The 20,497-nt window shown below is 48.3% G+C and overlaps 1 protein-coding gene across 5 annotated transcripts in view; it reads right to left on the bottom strand.

Moving 5' to 3' along the window:
* Sctr (secretin receptor) overlaps positions 1–20,497 on the bottom strand; it is a 56,860-nt gene that overhangs the window by 12,842 nt on the left and 23,521 nt on the right. For all 5 annotated transcript variants that reach the window (XM_087581770.1, NM_031115.1, XM_087581768.1 and 2 more), the window contains 5 exon segments: positions 18,197–18,304; positions 13,380–13,483; positions 6,709–6,806; positions 5,517–5,649; positions 3,553–3,706 (listed from right to left, as the gene is read on the bottom strand). In XM_087581770.1, coding sequence (XP_087437896.1) covers positions 3,553–3,706; positions 5,517–5,649; positions 6,709–6,806; positions 13,380–13,483; positions 18,197–18,304 — 597 coding nt within the window.

Raw genomic sequence — 20,497 nt, 5'->3', positions numbered from 1 at the left:
TGCTACACGCTCTGACGGAGACACAAAAACATCTCTCAGTTTTACTGAATACGTTTTTGTGGCGTGGGGATCAAACTCAGGGCCTCCCACATGCTAGGCAAGTACTGTACCATTGAAATGAATCTCTGATGCTGGCATTTTTCAAACTAGTCTTTGGATAACCTCTCTCTGACTAACACTTTTTAAAAAATTAAATATACACGGCTGGAGAGACGGGCTCAGTCCATTACATCACAAGCATATGAACTCGAGCTTGTTTCCCCAGCACCACAGGGAGCTGGAGAGATGGTTCAGTGTTTAAGAGCACTTGCTGCTCTTGCAGAGGACCTGGGTTCAGTTCTCAGAGTGAGCGCGCGCGCACACACACACACACACACACACACACACACACACACAGTGACTTACAACTGTTTGAAAGTCCAGTTCCTGGGGACCTGATGTCTAATTATGGCCTCCATGGTACAAGGTTTACACATGGGTGCACATACATACATGACAGCACACACTGATACCAGGTTTACACATGGGTGCACATACATACATGACAGCACACACTCATACACAATAAATAAATATAAATTACCTTTAAAAAATAGTTGTGCCTGGTAATAGGTGTCAGCCCTGGGAGAGAGGGGAGGCCAATGTGGGGGCATCCCTGGACTTCCCTGTCCCCTGACTCCAGGGAGAAACCATCTCAAAAGATTAATGGACAGTTATAGTAGAAGACACTTGACATAGACCTTCGACTTCTACATGTATGTGCGAACATGCACACACTACACACTGCACATACACACAAAATACTTAAGAACTTAGAGGTTTCTTGTTCACTTATTTAATGCTTTGGCAAATAAGACTGAAGGGGTTTTCAGAGGGTTTGGAAGAATTAGTAGAAGTCTGATTGGTCTCCTCCCTTCTGGTCTAATGGAGAGACAAGGTCCTAGCGTGTGGAGATTTAGACTAGCAGAAGACTCGGAGTGACATCCCTAGGAGAGACACTTATTAATGAAGTACACAAGGAAGGGACAGGAGCTGGAGAGATGACCGAGTGGTGAACAGGACTGGCTGCTCGGTTAGAGGACACAGTTCAGTTCCCAGCATGGCTTGCTTGATGTCGAATCAATTAGGGTTCCGGTATCCATTTCTCGGATCCTGACAGATTAGGGCTCTGGAGCTCTGTGAGCTGCGTTCTAAATCGGGAGCTTAGGGACAGCCAAATCCCTGTCCCCTGTAGGAATGCCTGTCCACACAAACATCCATCTGTACAGCCCTGTGAGCCGCTGCTGGTCCAGGGCCACATGCCACCTAGACTGGCGATCTGGAGGCGGAGGAGGGACAGCCTCCCTTCCGGTCTGACGAAGAGACAAGATTCTAGTCTGTAGGGATTCAGACAAGCAGACACATCCGAGGAGGGCTTTACTTGCAGGGACACTGCTTAATTAGTTAAAGGTATCAGGAAGAAACCAAGGGAAACTGTAAGTCACTCCCAGAACCTTATTCTACCTAGAACCTTGAGGTTACCTACACATAGGATAAGTCAAAAGAACAATGAATAGGTAGGTAGCTGGGTGGATGGATGGATGGAGGGAAGGATGAACGGATAGATGGATAGGTTTGGGATTAGTAAGTGATGGCTAGATAGATGTATGGAGAGGAGCATGGATGCATGAGTGGTTATGGGCATAGGTATATGGTTATATGTATATACACATGAGCGGGTGGATATGTTGTGTTTGTAAGTGGGTGGGTGGGTGGATGGATAGGCAGACAGGTGAGTATTTGGACACATAAGTGACTGAGTGGGTAGGTGGATGTTTGTTTCAGGCAAATAATCCTGAGTCCACCCTTGTTTAGAGTGTGAATTGACACGTGTGTCCCATCTTTGAGCTGAAGTCTCTTCTGGGGGTTGATGAATTGATTAAATGACCAATGTAAAGAACTGAGCCCATGAAGCACTCAAGCAATAAAAGTTATTTTCCTAGGCCAGGAAGGAGAGGAGTAAGACGCTGTGGCAGGGGGTGGGGGGGTTGCATGACTGGCTTGCTATCATTTTCTCTTTCCTAGAAACTGAATCCTTAACTTCCTTTGGACACCAGGTAATTTGTTTGAGTGGCTTACGGTCATCGGTGTATTGTGTTCTCTTGAACCCCTGTGGTTGCCTCAGCCATGGGTATGAGATTCATGTGGCTCAGTCAGACAAACTGCAGAGCAGTGCAGGGACCGGTGGGACATGATCTGTCATGTGTGTTTGTACATATGTATGTGTGTGTATGTGTATGTGTGTATGTGTGTGTGTGAATGTGTATATGTGTGTATGGTGTATGCATGTGTATATATGTGTATGAGTGTGTCTATGTGTGTGAGTGTATTTGTGTGTGAATGTATGTATGTATGTGTGTGTATATATGTGTGTGGTATGTGCATATGCATATATCTGTATGAATGTGTGTATGTAAGCATGTGTCTATGTGTGTTCATGTGCATGTGTGGGAGTGTGTGTATATGTATGTGGTATGTGTTATTTATATAAGTGTATATGTGTGCATATGTGTGTGAGTATGTGTGTGTATCTGTGCATGTATGTGTGTGAGTGTATGTATATATGTATCTGTGTATGTGTGTGTGTGTGTGTGTGTGTGTGTGTATGTGTGTATAAATATATGTGTCAGAGATCAGAGGTTCCTTGACTTTGTCTTATTGGAGTCTCGTCATGAGACAGAGATATCCCAGATTCCCTTGTGCTAGTGACATGGTAAACCCTAGGAATGAAGAAAGTGTTGTTACAAACAGCAATACAAAGGCAGAAGGAAGACATTAAAAACCTGAGTTCAACTTGGTGTGAAGTTGGTGGTCTCCGTGCTCGACAGTTATGTGAACCAGTTTGCTTCCTTCACCCTGGAAGTCTGTCTGTCTGCTCTCTCTCGATTCCAGACTTGCAAGGATCCCCATGAAGAGGACTCAAGAACAGATTATGTGTAGAACATAAGGTGAGTGCAGGGCAGAATAAAACTAGAAACAGCTCAGGGTGCCCACCATTCAGCTGAAGCTAAATTACAGCTCTTACTACACTTGAGAGACAGGGAAGCTGAGGTTAGAGGGTTAACCATCCAGCAACTTGCCAAAGATAACCCGTTAGTTAAGTGTGGATCTGGGACTCGACACTAAATCCCTGGTTGGTCGGTTGGTTGGTTGATTGGTCAATTGGTTGGTCGGTTGGTCGGTTGGTTGGTAGGTTGGTTGGTTGGTTGGTTGATTGTTTGGTTGGTTGGTTGGTTGGATGGTTGGTTGGTTGGTTGGTTGGTTGGTTGGTTGGTTGGTTGGATGGTTGGTTGGTTGGTTGGTCGATCGATTGGTTGGTTGGTTGGTTGATTGGTTGGTTGGATGGTTGGTTGGTTGGTTGGTTGGTTGGTTAGATGGTTGGTTGGTTGAGAGGATGAGTGGGTTGGTGGATGGATACATGGTGGATGGACTGATGTGTAGCTACATGGAGCTGCGACAGGAAACCCTCCTTCCCTGCATAGCACACACGTATAACACCGTGGACGGACCTACCCCATCCGAGGAGCACAAAGGCCTGCAGGTACTTCCTTTCTGAGAAGAAGGAGATGGCAAGGAGTGTGTGAAGGTAGAGGCCCTCCACCAGCAGCCATGCGTAGTTGGCCATGATGCAGTACTGGAAGAAGATCATGACCAGCTTGCAGCCCACCTGGAAGAGATAGCACGTGAGCCTGGACTTGGTGACTGTAAGCCTCGGGTAACTGCTCCCTCAAAGGAAACAACACTACACGGAAGGAGGTAGGAGGTAGCTTAGAGTGAACCTTGGGGTATATGGTGGCCTCCACAGGACTGTGGAGAGAGCTCAGTGGGTAAAGTGTTTGCTGGGTGAGCATGAGGACCTGAGTTTGATTCCCAGAGCCTACATTTTAAAAAGCCAGGTATGGTAGTGCATGCTTGCCATCCAAGCACTGGGAAGGTGGAGACAGGCAGATCCTGGCGGGGGGCCACCTACTGGCCAACCTAACATATTTGGGTAGGGGACAGTTCCAGGTCAGTAATAGATCCTGTCTGAAAAAAAGTGAGGCAGAGTCTGAGGAAGGGCATCTAAGCTCGACCGTGTGTGTGTGTGTGTGTGTGTGTGTGTGTGTGTGTACACACAGCTGTGAACACACTCAAGTGTTCTCCTGAAGCCGTTCTTGGTCAGGAGGCCAGACCCAGTGGGGTTAGTCAAGATGGCCTAGGAGCTGCCGGACTCAGGAAGTGGATTCCAATTGAACTGGTCCTGAGCCTTGGTGAGGAAGACATTTGTGCTTCTTCATGGAAAACCATCTATTACTAACCAACACCTTTATTTTTCCACAGAGAACACTATAGCCTAGGGAGAGAAAGGAGGGCCTAGACAAAGTTAGCAAAACTGCCTTTCCTCTTCTGTGAGTGGGAGCATGTGTGTGTGTGTGTGTGTGTGTGTGTGTGTGTGTGACTGTATGTTAGTGTGTGTTTGTATATGTGAGTGTGTTTATATATGTATGCATATGTTTGAGTGTATGTATGTGTGTGAGTTTGTGTATGTATATAAGTATGTGTATGTATGTATTTGTGTGTGTATGTGTGTGTGTGTACACTTTCTGAGAGAAAAATAAAAAAAGCAAAGTCTCTCAAAATGAAAAAAAAAAAAACAACAACAACAACAACAACAACAACACCCCTTTAATCTGCAGCCTTCTTCCGTGCCTGGAATGGATGTGAAGCCTAGAGTCGCAGCACCCATATTGCAAGCCTGAGATGCAAGGCTCGCACCAGGGCAGAACAGACCAAAGAGAAGCATTGTGCCCTATGACACCACGGGGACATGGAGCACTAAGGAGCTCTCATCAGTGAGCTGCTTACGTGGGCAGTTAGGGACCCCAGGTGACACACAGAGAGGGCAACACTTAGGAGGCATCTGGACACTGGGACAGAGAAAACAGGTCACACTTGGCAGAACGACGTTCTTCTGAAGACGTGTGTATGCAGACAGTCAGGTGCAAACCTGCCCTTTTTGCTCTCCAATAACCAGGCAACTTCACCTAGACTTTGCCATTTGTCTGTAGCTGGCAGTTGGCAAAGTCCAGATAAAAGAAGTCTCACGATAGGTCTAGTTCCCAGAACGGCTGGTGCACTCCGGACACTCAGAACTAAAAGCAGCCCCCAGCGATTCTAACACACGGCTTGCATCACGCCTCCATGGCTGCGTTACGGTACCCCCTGGAACTTCCACTTCCTGCCAAGCACCGCCCGTTACTTGGAGCATCTGTGTAATCTTTTTTTTTTTTTTTCTTTTTTTTTTTTTTCCTTTTTTTTTTCTTTTTCTCGGAGCTGGGGACCGAACCCAGGGCCTTGCGCTTGCGCTTTAGCGCTCTACCACTGAGCTAAATCCCCAACCCCGCATCTGTGTAATCTTAATGGTGCTTGCAAGGAGGACGGTATGCTACAGGGCTTGGTCCTCTCCTAGGTCAGCCTAGGACATTTAGTCATGTTACCTTATGGGCATCACAGTAGGTGACGTCGTCCGAGGAGAAGAGTACGGCGTCCTTGATGAAGTTGGACAGGGCGCGCAGGATGAAGGACACGAACAGGTGCATGTGGATGTAGTTGCGAGTGCAGTGCAGCCTCCTGTCGGAGAGAACGTGGGGCTGCGAGATCACGAGATCACGGAAGGAGCCGTGGGTGCTCGCACAGGCACACCCGCCCCCGCCCCCTCCCTTTGCATGGAGAAACGAAAGCCCCACCGCGGGCCCTCAGGTCCCATCTGTCTTTGTTAAGAGAACCCGAGTGAGGGCATAGGTCCCTAGGTGCCCGGCACACCCTGTGCAGAAGTTACAGAGAGGACAGCCAGGCCTAGTGGTCCATGCCTGCAATCCTAGCTCCTGGGTGGTGGAGGCAGAGGGATCATCTCGAGTTCTAGGATAGCAGGGGCTGCTACATGATGATGCCATGATTCGGAACAGAGTGGAGTCACATGATCATTAGTTTGGTAACAGTAACATGTCTTCTGCCCTGGCCAACCACCACCTCTAGCTGCCCAATTTTCTCCTGTGCTCTAGGGACTGGAAGTTTGTTACTGGTCCTCCATGCCACCATTTGATTTTGAGATCAGATTGTATGCAGCCTAGTCTGGCCTCCAAAGATGACCATGGACTTCTCGTCCTTCCATCTCCACCCGGAGTGGCAACAGGCATGTGCCACCATGACCGGTTTATGCAATGCAGGGGACTGAACCCATGGCTCTGTGCTTGCTCGGTGGGTACTGTGCTAACCGAGCCCCACCCCTAGCGCCACAAGAGAGCTTTGCATAGAGGGTGTCCAACCTTTTAGTTTCTCTGAACTGCACTGAACAAAGAATTGTCTTGGAATACACATTAAATCCAGGGGTGTCCCACCACCGCCTTCTGGATTTGAAGGCATGCATTCGTATGTTCACATACATCTTTGCATGATGTTGCAATAGCACACGGTCATCTACAAAATTTACTCCCTTTGTGAGTTACAAAATAAAACATGTTTTAAGTTTCCAATTTCATGTTGAGCCAGATTTATAGCTATCCTGAGCTTAACAAGATGGCCGGGCAGCCCACCCAGACCTCCCTCTTTCCATCCTGGGTATTAGGGAGAGATTTGAGGACTGTGTCCCTGAGGGCCAGGGCGACTGGAGAGTGGGCAGGATGTTCTCACCGGAAAGAGCACAGGATGCTGAGGGCGACCAGGAGCATGGCCAAGGAGGAACTGTAGCCTACAGTGTACATGACCTTGAGTTTCAGCAGGTACGCATGCTGCAGAGAGAGGCACAGGTCAGCCCTACCTGCCCGCCTCGCTGTAGCTGGCTTTCCTGCATCCCAGGGCACCGGCTTGCGGCAGAGCTGGTCCCATCAACCTCCACTACTGTTCCAATGACTGTTGGCAGGTCCCTTTACCAGCGCTCTGAGCGCAAGGCTTTACTTGAATACTTGCAGAAGCATGCTGCTTGCTACCTTTGGTGGAAGTCGTACCACAATGCCGAATGCTGGAAACCAGTTTTGCTGAGAAAGGGTTTTACGTCTATCAGTCTGGCCTCAAGCTTCCTATGTGGATGGCCTTGAACTCCAGATCCCCCTGCCTCCACTTCTCAAGTGCTTAGATTACAGGCGTGGACCACCATGCCTGGTCTACAGGTACTAGGAATCAACCCCAGGGCTCCATGTATGCTAGGCAAGCACTCTTTCAACTTAACCACCCCGCCAGCCCCCACCCCTCCCTTTTTGTCTTTCAGACACAGGGTCTCATATATTCCAGGTTGGCCTTGAACCCATAACATAACTGAAGATGACCCCGAACTTCTAATCCTCCTGCCTCTACACCTTCTAAGCGCAGGCATCAAAGGTGTGCTATGGGTCCCAGCAGGAATGTCTTAAAGTAGGACTCAAAGTAGATAACTTCTGTATTCAAGTTTGAGTCTTTTTCTTTCTTTCTAGAACCATCTGAAATAAATGTGTCTTCTAGATGGAGTCCGAGGAGGGTTTTTAATAGTTATTTTACCCGCTGCCCCCACTCACCCTCTCAGCGCTCACTGCCTGCATCTTCCCTCTCTCCACACCATTCACCATTTAGTTCAACTAAAATGGCGCTTTGTTGGTGTCCTTAGAGAAGACCCTCAGGGGCCTGGGACATGGCTCAAGGGTGCTGTGCCTCTTGAGGAAAGACTGAGTTTGGTTCTAGTACCTGTGCTAGGCAGTTCACGGTGACCCGTAACAAATTCCAACTCCTGGGGACCAGACACATTCATCTGACCTCCAAGGGCACCTTCACGCATGCACATATAAGACACATAAATAAAGATACAATCATTTCTGTTGGTTTTCTGAGTCAGGGTCTGAGTCCTGGCTGCCCTGGAATTTAAACTGTAAACCAGGCTGGCCTTGAACTTAGATCCGCCTGCTTCTGCCTCCTGGGTGCTGGGATTAAAGGTGTGCGCCAACATCTCGCTCCCTGGCATAAAATAAATCCTTTTAAATGACAATGACAAGAACGGCATCACTGTACGGCCCAGGCCAGATGCACAGGAACAACAGCCCCGCCCCCGCCTGTGCCCTACCCTACTGTGAATGTAACCACACAGACATTACTCGTTCTCCAGCCGCCTCACACTGTTTGATGCAGAAATATTGCAGTAGAAAGGAATACTGACCGAAAACACCGATTAACACCTGCATTCCGACTCAGAACAACGAATTTTACAACAGTCTTAAGGTAGGTCAAGGAAATGAACGTTAAAACCATGATTATTATTTATCATATTATAGTATAATATATTAATTCTATGTCAATTATAATATATAACATATTAATGAATATATTAGTTCTGTATCAATTATATATGTAATATATAATAATATACAATTAATACATTAATTGATTGATAATAAGAATATAATTTTCTGACCCCCCCTTCCACTTCAGGACAGGGTCTCACATAGTTTGATGTGTACCTGATGATGGCCGTGAAAACCAATCCTTTTATTTGTGCCACCCTGCCCAGCTTTCACAGTACCGGGGACGAAGGCCAGGGCTTCCTACATGTTAGCCAAGCACACTCTACCAACGGGGCTGCAGCCAGACACTGTAGGAGTTAATTCTAAGAAACGGAGCCAGCTTTCCATAGGCACAGGCACTGTGTTCACAGATTCAATGAACCACAATTTTTTAAATATTGGTAGAGGTGGGGGAAGCTGTTTCTGGGTCAGAGAGATGGCTCAGCAGATAATGCTACACACCACCAAGATTTAAACCCGAGTTCTATCCCTGGGACCCACATAGGGGAAGGGGAGAACCAAGCTGCAAACTGTTCTCTGACCTCACATGCCTCCAACATGCAAAAAAACCCCAAACCAACCAACCAAACAAAAACCCAAAAAGTCTTTCTGTCCTGAGCATGTGCAGACATTGGCCCTTCCTTATTGCCGGAGGAGCACAGTGTCAATGTTTGTAGAGCATAGCATCCACACAGTGCATTCAGTGCCGTGAGTCCCCTAGAGGTGACATCGACTATGCAGAAGGATGCGCATGAACGCTGTATAAATATGTAATTTTATATAAGTGACTTTAGCGTCTTCAGATTTGGGTATACATACATTTTCCAGAACCAAGGCCACGAAGACACTGAGGGACAATTGTCAGAAAATATTTGCGTATAAAGACATTTTAAAGGTTACATTTATCTTTTTCCATGTGTGCAGCAGCAAGCTTGGGAGAAGCCCCTATGTCCTTCTCGTGGGTTCTGTAAAGGTGTTTATTATAGAACTGCTGTGATGAACCTTCCGTGCCCAACACTGGGATAATTAATTAAGTCCATTATCTTAAACCTATAGATCGTTAATGCTATCCCAGTGCTAAAGGTATGGTTTCTAAAGAGGTCAAGACCTATTCATGGGACGTCATACTAAGCAAAGGCAGAAGATAAACTTTACACGTGCTGTGTGGTTTTAGCTACACGTAAAAATAGGATTAAATGATAGTAGACGGCGTGTGTGTGTGTGTGTGTGTGTGTGTGTGTGTGTGTGTGTGTGTGTGTGTGTGTGAGAGAGAGAGAGAGATATCAAAATGATTGGGAGGTGGGGCTCAGGCTGTTTGTCGACTGCATATCCAGCATGTTCGAAGCCCTGGTTTCCACTTCAGCACTTTGTATAGTGGGTATGTGGGGGTGCATGAGTAGGTAGAGGTCAAATATCATCAGGTCAGGGTTCTTCCTAGCCACAAGGAGAGTTTAAAGCCACATGACCTTGACTGAGGAAGTAAAGCAAGCCACTGGAACTTGCTCTGTGTTAAATGTTTTTCTTCCTGAATCCCACATTCTGAGAGTCTTGACTGGAACCTGCACTTATATATGCTGTGATCTGATCTATTAGTCACAATTTTAAAATCTATGAAGCCGTGTAACATAGTGAGTTTGAGGCTGGCCTGTGGTACACAAGACCTTGTCTCAAACAAACAAACAAACAAACAAAAAGATATCAGCTAATCCATGGGACTCTGTTTCATACCTTTATTAAAAACAAGCTGTGAGCTGGTAGGGCTGCACACCAAGTCAAGGCATTTGCAGACAAACCTGAGTCTGTCCTTGGGCTCCACAGAGCAGAAGGAGAGAACTGATTACAGCAAGTTGTCCTCTGGTCTCCTGAGCTGTGGTGCAGGGGCCCACCCCTCCCCCGTAAATAAACTAATGCAATTGTGATCATTTGTATCTGCTCCGCCCAGGAAGTGGCACTATTAGAAGGTGTGGCCTTTTGGAGTAGGTGTGTCACTGTGGTGTGGGTTTCAAGACTCTCATCCTAGCTGCCTGGAAGCCAGTCTTCTGCTAGCAGCCTTCAGGTGAAGATGTAGACTCTCTGCTCCTCCTGCACCAAGCCTACCTGGATGCTGCCATGTTTCTGCCTTGATGACAATGGACTGAACCTCTGAGCCTGTAAGACAGCCCCAATTAAATGTTGTCCTTTATAAGAGTTGCCTTGGTTATAGTGTCTGTTCACAGCAGTAAAATCTTAACTAAAGACAATAATAAAAAATTCTTAAAAAAAATATTGGTAAGGTGTCAAATGTCAGCAAGTCACTGACCGTGGTCTGATGTTTCTGAGCAGAGCTGTCATTTCCTTTCGTATTTTTCTATCCTGGCAATTTCATGAGTGCTGTTTGGTAAGCGAAAGAAAAGGGAAGTCACATTTTTAAGGCACAAGAACTGTACATGGGGCCTTGATGACTCTGCCCCGTGTGGCCTCAGTATTGGAATGGCCTAAATGCCACAGTCATACAGTGGTAAGGAAACAAGGCAAGCTTCTACATCCTAGAGGCCAGCCATTCTTTAGCTGATGTCCAACCCGGATGAACTACTTAACTTCCCTGAGCCTCAGATTCTCTACGTACAAAGTGGGGACCATATTGTCTCTCTTGCGTAGTTGTTAAAAACAGGGAAAAGCTAACAGAAAGGGTGTGTGTGTGTGTGCAATGCTGCCATTCAGCATACGTAACTTCCCCAGCGACCGCCAGCCACTCTTCTTGTGAGTCAGCAGGATGAGGTGGTGGGAGTGCTGAGAATATGAGTTAGCCTCCCAAAATAAAAATGGACCTGTTTTCTCTTTCACCGATAGAATGCTCTGAACAGGTGGCTGTGCCACTGGGCTGTCACTAGTCCCACTGTGTTATTTTAAGAGGCATCTTAATGAATATGGGTGCTTCTGGGTTGCCTCATCTGAAGTGCAGAGGAAAAGCTGAGAGTGTGGGGTGAGAGAGCAGGGACAACCTAAGGGGGCGGGGAATATTAGAATGATTGACAAGTCGAAAGGCAAGACTCCCTGTGTAAGGTCGCTGGAAGAAGCTTCGAGAAGGTATGTAGATTTGTGACTCAGAATAAATGAGGCCATTTTGGCTTCAGACCCTGGGAGTGATACGGCTGTGTCAGGTGGAGCCTCCCTCTAGCAGCAACTGTCCCTGCAGCCAAAAGCCACCCCTCAGGGATGACAGAAGAACTGTGAAGGTAAGTTACCTTAGATTAGTGACCCCCAGAATTTGGGACACAAAATAATTATGTATGGTGGCGGGTACAGCTCAGCTCCACCCTAGTGTCATGTTAACTGGGCATGGTGACACAACCCTGTCATCCAACTCAAGGGAGGCAGAGGCAGGGGGACCAGATATTCCCAGACATCTCAGCTACATGAGGAGTTTGAGGCTAGCCTGGGCAACAGGAGACCCTTCCTCATAAAAATCCAGTAAGAAAACATGGACTGGTTGTGACTGGGAGCAGTTTCAGGGACTGGGAAGGGGAAAACAGGGAATGGTTGGTTCAGTAGTGCCAGAGTGTCCACTTCCTAAGGTGAGAAAGAGCTGACGTAATGCTTGCCTGGCAGGTTGAGTTCTAATCTCAGCACCACACACACGAGGCACGGTGTAGCATGGGTAATCCCAGCACTTTGAAAGAGGAGCCCGGGAACAGGAGTTCTAGGTCATTCTGAGCTATTTAGAGAGGCTAAGGTCGGCCTGGGCAGCATGAGACACTATCTAAAAATAAAGAAAAAAAAGTAAAAAAGGAAAGATTTGGAATTTCACAAGTCCTGTTGTGTGCACTCCCAACTCCTGAGTTCATGCCCCGAACCACCAGACTGTGCTCTTACCTTTAATTCGAAACTTGATAAAGCGAGGCCCGCACCACTTGGCCGGGGGGCGGGGGGGCAGTCTGTTCTAGAGATGCCTACACTGGCTCGTGGGAGCCTGAGAGGGCACGGGGTGACTGTGTGCAGTGTCCTGGCAGAATAATTTGTCCTATTCAGTACCAAGTGACCTTCAGCCCTGACTTCATGTCCGTGATGTCTGTCCTCAGCCTGACTGTGACTCCCAGGAGTTCCCATATGACCCTTGTCCCCTCAGCTTTTAACAGCCACAGTCTTCCATTGCCTCTAGAGGACTCAGAGTCCAGGAACACCCCTGGCCTGGGTCGAACTGTCTCTGCCTCAGGCCCTGACAGTGCCACCTGTTTACTGTCCCCTCTCCTCAGCTGACAGCAAGCATTTTTTTTTCCTTTTCTTTTCTTTTTTTCGGAGCTGGGGACCGAACCCAGGGCCTTGTGCTTGCTAGGCAAGCGCTCTACCACTGAGCTAAATCCCCAACCCCGCATTTTTTTTTTCTTAAGAGACAGACAGTAAATAGTTTAGGCTCAAAATGCCACTTAGCCTCTTCCAGCTACTCAGCTCTGTCTCTGTCACACAGGAGCAGCCTCAGGGTGCTAATGGACTTGGCTTTGTCCCAACAAAACCTCATTTGCAAAAGCTGGGGGAGGCTGATCATGGCCCAAGGCCAAGGTGTGTTGATCTTTGCTCTAAGTAGGTGCCCTCAGCATTGTAGACGCGTAAGGGCACCCGTGCCTGGTCTTTCTGTCCATCTATGTCTACTACTGACATCGTCTAATACACAAAAAAAGGAGGGAAGGGAAGGGAAGGGAAGGGAAGGGAAGGGAAGGGAAGGAAAGGAAAGGAAAGGAAAGGAAAGGAAAGGAAAGGAAAGGAAAGGAAAGGAAAGGAAAGGAAAGGAAAGGAAAGGAAAGGAAGCCAGGCAAGACATATTGTCATCACGAGCCAGTGAAAGGAGGAGGGTTTTTAATAGAAAGAACTAAGTTGGCCAGGACGTGACTCCACTGAGTGCTGCTTGTACAGAGCGCACAAAGCCTTGCTTGGGTGCTGTGCTCCACTCCCTGTGAACTAGCTATGACGGCACATGCTTGTGACACTGTCACTCAGATCCTCTCTGGCATCCCTGCCCTTTCTGGGAGTTTGCCCTCCATTCATTCCTCTCGAGGGCACAGAGCTGCCATAAAACAGGCTTACCCGTCTCTCATTAAAGGAGTTGTTTATGTTGACCCCACAGGCCAGGTCAGGCCTGGGGAAGGTTTCTGACCATCCATCTTGTGTGCAGTTCCGGAACAGAGACCCTGAGGGTGACAAGGGCACAGCGGATGAATAGTGGGGTCATTCCAGGAAACCTCTGGCAACACAGAAGTACTGACACCATTCTACAGGTGGGCAAATTGAGGCATGCGGTGGCCATATAACATGTCCAAACCACAGCCCAGTAAATGGAGGAGAAGGGTCGGACCTGCAGGACTCTTCACGTCAGGTGTGAATGCCCTTTCTTACCCCTACCCGGGTTCTGTCCCCCCACCCCGGCCCCCACATGATAGGTCTCTCTGTCTCCCTCTCTCTTCTTCCTTCCCCTCCCTCCTGTCTTTCTGTGTCCCTGTCTGTATGTCTGTCTCTCTCCTCACTCTCTCCTATCTTTCTGTATCTTTATCTGTCTATATGTCTGTATGTCTCTCTGTCTCCCTCTCTCTCTTCTCCCTTCCCCTCTCTCCTGTCTTTCTGTGTCTGTCTGTCTGTCTGTCTGTCTGTCTGTCTCGCTCTCTCTCGCTGTCTGTGTGTGTGCCTGTGTGTATATAGGTCAAAGGTCAACTTTGGGTCTCATTCCTTCCACCTTGACCTTTGGAGACAGAGTTAGGCTCTTACTGGCTTGGAACTTGTCAACTACTGAGCCAACTGGTTGGTGAGTCTCAGGGCCGCACCTGCCTCTGCCTCCCTCGTGTTTTCATTGCAAGTGCATTTTATGCCCAGCCTGGCTACCAGACTCAGGTTTTTGTGCTTTTGCCACAGTGTCCTGCTTAACTCTCCAGATGGAAACCAGCAGAGGCCACTGAGGTAAAGCCTGTCAGGTAGCCAGCCGTTCCTTGTGGAAGGAGGTGGGTTATTATTCCTTTAGCCACAACGTTGCAGGCTGACTCCTTGGACCACATGGGCAATGGATTTCTGGAACCGAGAGTGTAGTCCAGAGTCCTTGGACATCAACACTGACTTGCTACATAGACAGAGTAAGGAAGGAGACTGACAGACATGAACTCTTCTAGAGAACAGGGTTGAGTTTCCCACTGCGTGAGATATGTTAAGTGGGGAGGGTTCCCACTGTGGGCATGCATGTGTGTGCTTGTGTATGTTTGCATATATGGCTCTGGGAATCTCGCCAGGACCACTGCATTCCAGGCACACATGCTAGCACCTACCTGTTGGGAATTTGCCTCATTTTTGCTCCCAAAAGTTTCCAAACCTGAGGTTCCCTGCTCCCTCCAGGGTATAGAGTCTTAGCATTCAAGAGTTTTGGAATGAAGTCAAGGAGGGCGGTTGTGGGGCAGGAAAGGAGGAGGATCAAATGTGGGCTGACTGAATGGAAACACAGAGCTCCAGAACCAAAGGCCGTCAGGACAGGTGGAAGTGGTGGCTCTCTATGGGTCCAGCACAGCACAGCTGCCTGCCTGTGTAGGGTCCTCAGGGACCCAGTAGCATTCCCAAGATATCTGACTGTGACTCAGGTGGTTCCTGAAACTTTGACAAGGCTAGAATGCTGCAACAAAAGAATGGGCTTTCTCTGTAGCCTCAACTCCAATCCCTTCCTCTGCGATTCACTCCTAACAGGGATAGAGATCCCTTCAGAAGAGCCCGGAAGCTTACACTTGCATGCCTGTGTGTGCACACCTGTGTGTGCATGCCTGTGTGTGCACGCCTGTGTGTGCATGCTTGCATAATTCAGTGAAGAACCTGTCTAAATTTTCATTTGACTCTCAAGTCCCTGGGATCCTACCTAAAAGGCTGAACCAGCACCTGATCCCACCCAGAAACTTGTGGGGTCTGTGTGTGTGTGTGTGTGTGTGTGTGTGTGTGTAGGGAGAGAGAGAAGTTGGGGGTTGAACCTAGGGCCTGAGACATTCTGGCCAGGAGCTCTTTCACTAAACTATATCTCTAACCTTTTTAAACTATGTGTGTATATGTATACATACTCATGTGTGTGTATGTGTGTATATGTATGTGTGTATGTGTTTGTGTGTGTATTGTGTATGTGTTTGTATGTATGTTGGTGTATGTGTATATATATGTGTGTGTATGTATATAGTTATGTATGTTTATATGTATGCATGTGTGCATGTGTGTATATATGTGTGTATGTGTGTGTTTGTATATATGTGTGTTTGTGTGTGTATATATATATATGTATATATATATGGTGTGTGTGTGTGTGTGTGTGTGTGTGTGTGTGTATCTGTGCAGGGAGGCCAGATGTTGATATAAAGTATCTTCCTTGACAACTCTTCACCTCATTTTGTTTTTATTTGTACTTTTATTTATTTATTTTTTTTAGGCTCTTACTGAACCTGGAGCTCATGTAGCTTGCTAACCTAACTGGTCAGCAAACTCCAGATCGTACATGTCTGCCTCCCCAGCACTGGGGTTACAGACAGGCACCCCTGCCCAGCTGTCACCTGGGTGGTGGGGATCAAACTCAGACCCTCACGTTTGCAGTAAGCACTTTTACCAGCAGTGCTGTCTCCCAGCCCCTCCTTTAATTTCCATTATGAGACAGAGTCTCTAAGTTGCTCCGAAACACCTTAGACTTGGGAATCTTCCTGCCTCAGCCTTAGAAGAGGCCAGGTTTACAGGCCAGGTATCAAGGCCTACTAAGGGACATTGGAAATACCAGTGCTGTTTAAAGAATCAAAGGAATGTGTCCTTGAAGGAACATTCTAGGCCCCAAATGAGAACTATCTGGGGAGAAAGCAGCCTGCAGTTTTTCTAGTCACAGGCAGATGCCTGTCTGGGCCAGTGTGGAGACTGCTGTGGGGAAAAGCTACTTAGGAATTAACTCTAGAATGTATCTGTCCCTGTCAAAAGGAAGTTGTCCTGAACACTGGCTGGTGTCCATGAACACTTCTCCCTGGGATTGGGGACATACTATGGGGAGGCTTCTGGAGAGGCAAAAGGCAAAAGTCTAATCAGATACTATGCAACTATGCGAGAGAAAAGTTCTTGGTGACTAGCAGGCCCAGACAGGTCCTGACCCTCTGACCCACACTCTTTGGCCAGCCAACACCCCAGGCTAGGTATGACCCAGTGAGCTGAGGATCCTCCCACCAGCGCTGGAGCCAGGCCAGCTCCCAGAAGGCAGGGCCTCAGGGTAAGCCCGTGTCCCCACAGTGACACCTTGTGGCAGGTAGAGGAAGCTGCAGCAGCAGAAAACGTAAGTGGGGGACTTGGCTGTGCATCACCAACAATTCAGAGGTAGGTGGGAGTTCAGAAAGTTAACCATGGAGAAATGTGACCAGGCCAGCATTTGGTCACTTTTGTGTCCACAGGAACTGGTTCTTCCTAGTCAGGCTGCAGGGGGTAGGGGTGGGGCTCTAAGGTTTTTTTGAGGGAATGCATGGCAGAGAAGAACAGGCATGCATCCTATTAGGAAGCTGGGCAGCCATGGGTGGTACCTGGGTGTTAGGTCAGCACATTGCTCCAGGCCAACCATGGCTGCATGAATGGCTGAGTCCTGAGCTTCACAGACCCAAGGACCTGCCATGGAGGGGTCCTGCCAGGGGACATACCCTTAGTAGAATTGAAGGTGTGAGCACAGGAAGGGAAGGGGACTATGGTGGGCAGGTGAAGGTTCACAAGGAATATATGGGAGGGGACAGGAGAGGAGAAGGAACAAAGGGAAATGTTTTAAATTCATGTCCGGGGCAGGGGAGAGGCCTGGTGCATACAGAGCTCGCTATGCAAACGGACGTGCCCAAGGTTGGCTCCCCAGCAGCCATGTGAACTGGGGCACGGCAGAGTGGCCCAAAATGCAGATGTACTCAGGTAAGGCATCCCTCCAGGAACCAGGGCACCCAGGGACGCTTCTGGTTACCAGCGAGGGCCAGAATAATGGGCACAAAAGTATTCTAGACACAGGCACAGTGTATCTCAAGCAAGGTGGCTGGTTGCTAAGGGGACAGAAATATTGGAAGGGAGAAGGTTCCTAAACTGGGGTTAAAAGGTACATCTTAGCCAATGCCAATTCCTCTTCCTCCTCCTTTCCCCTTCCTCTTCCCATCTTCTCCTTTCCCTCCTCCTCCTTTCCCTTATCTTCCTCCTTCCCTTCCCCTCTCCCCTCCCCTTCTCCCCTTCTCCCCTTCCTCCCCCTCTTTCTCCTCTTCCCCCTCTCCCCCTTCCTTCTCCTTTTCCCCCTCTTCCCCCTCCTCCTCTTCCCCTTCCTCCTCCTCTTCCCCTTCCTCTTCCCCTTCCTCCTCCTTTCCCCTTCTTCCTCTTCCTCCTCTTCCTCCCCCTCCTCTTCTTTTTCTTCACCTTCCTCTTTCTCTCCCTCCTTTTTTCTTTTTTTTGGTTCTTTTTTTCGGAGCTGGGGACCGAACCCAGGGCCTTGCGCTTCCAAGGTAAGCGCTCTACCACTGAGCTAAATCCCCAGCCCCCTCTCCCTCCTTTTTTAATTACCCTTTTTTGCTTGGACACCCAGTATGGTGGTGAGAGAACAACTTGTAGGAGTTGTACATCTTCCACAGATGGTGGGGATCAAGCTCAGATCAAAAGACTTAGCGGTAAGCACCTTTAACAAGCTGAGCCAACACACTGCCAGCCTTCTCATACTTCCCTAAAGCCTTTGTCTCCTGCTTCTTCCCTTGGGACCCTGCACTCTCACACACCCGTGCAAGAATTCCCGTCTCCCAAGATTCCCCCTATCATTTTCCACACCGCTCCTCCTCAGAGCTTCCTGGCACCCATGTCCTCATCTGAGAACCGTTACAGCCTTTGGTCGGGGTGCTTCCTTCTGAGTGGTTTACCATTTTTGTTTGAGAGCATCAGGAGGAACTTCGGACACTGCACTTCCACTGTCCGTGCTGGTGCAGAGGAGGGCCAGCAGCTCATGTTGTCCCAAAGCCCCTCACAGCCTGCAGACAAGATTGGACTGACTGGAACGGAGCATGGACCAAGGTCACCCACCACCCTTTAACCCCAGTTCCCATTATACACTGACACCTTGAACTCTACCTTTCCAGGACTGGGACCTGGATGGAAAGCAGGGTCTCACACATACTGGGCAAATGTTCTGCCTCCGAGATATTTTTCCAGCTCTTGCCTCACCCCCACAGTTCCCAAAATCTTTCCCAATAGCACCACCACCGAGAGGCAAGTGATTAACATGTAAGTCTACGGGGGACATATTCAGCTCCTAACACCAGGGCTAAGGAGTGAATACTTAGTTGGATGAGCCCTTGCCTGGCAAACTTAAGAGCCCTGGGTTTGCTCCCCAGTACCACAGAAGCTGGCCGTAGTAGCACATGCCTATAGTCCCAGTAAGGAGGAGGCAGGAGGATCAGAAGTTCAAAGTCATCCTCAGCTACATAGTAGGTTCGAGGCCAGCCTGGGCTACACAAAACCCTGTCTCAAGGAAAGAAAACAATGCCATCTAAGTAAGGGGCTTCCCAAGGCCACTCCCACCATCTTTATCTTGGGTCATAGCCTGACCTGGCCCCCTGCTTCAGCTACCTCTAAACTTTGCCAGGCCCACTAGGTGCCTGGTGCCACTGACAGGGCAAAACACACCACAGCTGACTCACCTTCTCACCCTACCAGACCTCTGTACCCTCTACTAACCCAATTCATCCTGACCAGGCCCACTCCTTGTTCTCTCTCTCTCTCTCTCTCTCTCTCTCTCTCTCTCTCTCTCTCTCTCTCACACACACACACACACACACACACACACACACACACACCTCCTTGCCTCTTCACAATGGCCCTGAACCTGCCCAGAATCAACCAATGCCTTGGGACATTGGTTGGGGACTATGGACTGGCACCAGATAGTAAGCTAGGCAGACACATCCTGCCTCTATGTTTCCTGGCCGTGTCAACTCAGTAAGCCACCCCATCTCACTCTATTTCATGGCTTCTGCTTCATTGAAAGTGCGGGCTGAGTCAGATGCCTTGGCTTCCTCCCACAAACACCAAATCAGAGACTGGCAGCAAGAGCAGAGGGCCCCGATAAAGACATGGAACTGAGAAGCCACAAGGATATCAAAACATCTGTACACCAGGGGAACGGGTGTGAACACCAAGGATGCCAGCATTGGTCCATCCACTGGTTTCCTGGGTTCATAATGAGTATCCTCAGTGTGCCAGGCCCACAGGAGGCCCAGGGCTTCAGCTGAAGACCATCAGATAGGCTTCTGCTCTTGGGGACCCTTCTGCCTGGTGGACAATAGTGTTCTCTTTGGAAGTTAGGTCAATGACTGCCTCTGTCTCTGTGTGCTGAGAACTGGGGCATTCTGGACACTCAGCTCAGGGAAGAAGGGAAGGCTGGGTGAATTCTCAAAGCATCTCTGGGGAGTTTATAAAATACACCTCCCAAAGGTTGAATTAGAAAACTGTAGGCCAAAGCCCAAAGAGTTGTGTATTGGACATACTTCCCATCGCTTCTGATGGGAAGTAAAGGGCAGAGCTTCTGTGGTGGGTCTGGTTACCATGGAGACTGTACTGAGAAGGGATACAGATGCTACGTTTGTTTGGACCTTGCTTGTTTGGACTGATGCTTCAACATGGCCTCCTACTGTTTCTCTGTCTCCTGGCTTCATGTATCCCAGAACAGCCTTGAACTCTCTATGTATCTCAGACAGGCCTTGAACTTCTGATCCACCTACCTCCACCTCCTGAGTCCTGAGGATACAGATTGGCTCACTTAGGTCACTTCTGTTGCTATGATATAATATTCTAACCGACAGAGAGAGGAAGAATGATTTATTGTTTTATATTTCTAGGTTAAATCACAGTGGCAGGAACTTGAAGCACTTAGTTACACTATGTCCACGTCAAGGGCAGGCAGATGAATGATTGCATGTGTGTTTCCTTTCTTGTTTGTTCTCAACTCATTTTTTCCACTTTTATACAGCTTGGGACCTCTGCCTAGGGGATGGTGCTACCCACAGTGAGCTGGCTCTTCCCACATCTATTAACTCAGGACAATCCCCAACAGACACACCCACAAGCCAATCAGTATAGACCCTCCTTTACTGAGATTCTCTTCGCAGGTGATTTTAGGTTGAGTCAAGTTAACAATTAAAGTTAATCATCACAATAATCATTTA

Source organism: Rattus norvegicus, chromosome 13 (genome assembly GCF_021556685.1).
Source record: "Rattus norvegicus strain SHRSP/BbbUtx chromosome 13, alternate assembly SHRSP_T2T, whole genome shotgun sequence".
Taxonomy (NCBI): Eukaryota; Metazoa; Chordata; class Mammalia; order Rodentia; family Muridae; genus Rattus; species Rattus norvegicus.
This window is presented reverse-complemented; position numbering and strand designations above follow the sequence as displayed.